The sequence below is a fragment of the Sinocyclocheilus grahami genome, unplaced genomic scaffold (assembly GCF_001515645.1).
Source record: "Sinocyclocheilus grahami isolate Dianchi unplaced genomic scaffold, SAMN03320097.WGS_v1.1 scaffold283.1, whole genome shotgun sequence".
Taxonomy (NCBI): domain Eukaryota; kingdom Metazoa; phylum Chordata; class Actinopteri; order Cypriniformes; family Cyprinidae; genus Sinocyclocheilus; species Sinocyclocheilus grahami.
Genome location: NW_015505462.1, coordinates 1,839,367 through 1,841,321, shown reverse-complemented (window position 1 = coordinate 1,841,321; position 1,955 = coordinate 1,839,367). Strand labels below are relative to the sequence as shown.

General features: G+C 42.8%; 1 protein-coding gene across 1 annotated transcript; it reads right to left on the bottom strand.

The window, feature by feature from the left end:
• Window positions 1–1,145: 1,145 nt before the first annotated feature.
• Window positions 1,146–1,955, bottom strand: LOC107600419 (transmembrane protein 177-like; the record flags this gene model as incomplete). The annotated part of the gene is made up of 1 exon (XM_016292314.1): window positions 1,146–1,955. A coding segment is annotated over one exon (621 nt), but the record flags the coding sequence as incomplete, so codon positions are not given.

Here is a 1,955-nt window from a genome sequence, read left to right as displayed (position 1 = left end):
CCTGTAAACCAGTGAGCGAAGACACTTTACAATCCAGTCAACGGGACTTCTAGGGCGGTGGAAGGGATCTCGCAGGAGAATAAAAATCGGTCACTTCTTAAGCTGTGTCTCCGTTCACAGTGCTGTTACATTGTAGGAGCCGCAGAAGCAGCAGCAGTGCTGAGTGTTACATTGTAACATGGCGCGACAGCTCTCCGCAGCGCCACCAGCGGCCGGGGGTGGAGTCACAACCCGGAGAGGCGGGACATTTACTGACAGACAGACCGGCAGACAGACAGAGTATTATTTTCAGTACTGCTATTAGAAACAACATGGTTTAATATCTGATATGCGTGGGCCACAACAGATTACTCTCATACAACCCACCAACTGTTAAAGCAATGGAGACAGTTATGCTGCTCAAAGGCTTTTTATCCAGATAGTTTATATGGACAATGGTGACATCTTGTGGCATAATTGTGCTGATGCTCAGAATGACGGGTGTTTCACTGAGGACTTCCAGATCTTAAAAGTTGGTGTATATATTTGAGTCTCATTTATTTAGTTGACTATCCTAACATGCTGTGTTACGTTTAGGCTCAGTACTGTGTTTAAAGTAATAATAAATGTGTTAATAGCTAGGAATTCTTGAATTATGAACTGTATCTAAAACTTCACAGTGAACAGAATATTAATCTCACAATATGACAAAAGACTATACAGCATGATTTTAGTTGGAAATGAGCTATTAGCTTGAGGGGAAAAAAACTTCCAGTAAAACAGATTTCAGGGAGCCATGTGAGAAAGCAGAAAGCCAAACCTTCTGGAAATGTCATTACAGAATGAGTGATCTAGTATGTAAGGACCGGGAAACGTCCACACCCAATGTGTGCTTGAGCAAGATTGCCTCTCAAACATCTTTTTGGCATCCATCCTTTAGCTGACCGTCACACTATGGCTGTTATGTAGGCATGTATCATCAGCAAAAATACTTTAAAAATTCAACATGTTAACACATTTTAACGTCAATTTGTTTTTCATGTCACTCTGATGTTATACGTAAATATGTATGGTATATGGCATACATAATATGTCTCTTACTGATTATAATGTAAACTAATCAGCAGCATGATACTTTGACAGATGTAGACTAGAACATGATGGACTTAAGGTAAATTGTTTACTTGTGAGAAAGGGAAGACAAGTTATATAAAGGTGTGTTGCACCATTTCAAAAGCACTGTACATATACAGTCTCACATTCAAATGCAGTATCGCAGTATGGTTTTCACATGGAAGAATCCAATAGCTAATGTAAGCACATACATGCTTTTAAATATATTCATTTCAGACAGTTCATACTTTATAATTTTTTAAAAGATTTAAAATCCTATCCCGTCTAGATGTGTAAGGGGCATGTCTGAGTTGCAGCAGATGTCCAGGAAACAAGTTTCCACTGTGGGCGTACATCTCTTCCCCTTTTGAGCCCATTAGAGAGCGCAGGGTCTTGTTCCGTGTCAAGATTTTGTCATAGAACTCAAAGCCACCCTTTGCATAATCACTTGACAGACATGCTGCACGGTGGTCTGAGCTATAGTCCAACCACTGGCTCAGAGCATCAGAAGCCAGGATATAAGACACGACTCCTAAACCCACGGCAACCACATTAACACCAGCCCTGAAGATGATGGACCCAGCCTGGAGCCCAAAGATCTGCTTGAGGGCTACGCTATATATACAAGCCCATGCCAGACATGCTGGAGCCACTGCAGCGTGAAACAAGGGACCCCCAGCCCCCAGTCGGGCCACTTCTCGGGCTATAGCAAACTTCTGTGCCTCCGGAGAGAACACCAGGGAGTTTTTGAGAGCAACACCTGAATCACTGTCCCACTCCAACTCTTTGCCATTGAGGAGAATAGTGCGGTTGGTGATGCCTGATGGATCATCAGTGGTGCTGTTGAAGTTGGCTGGGATGCC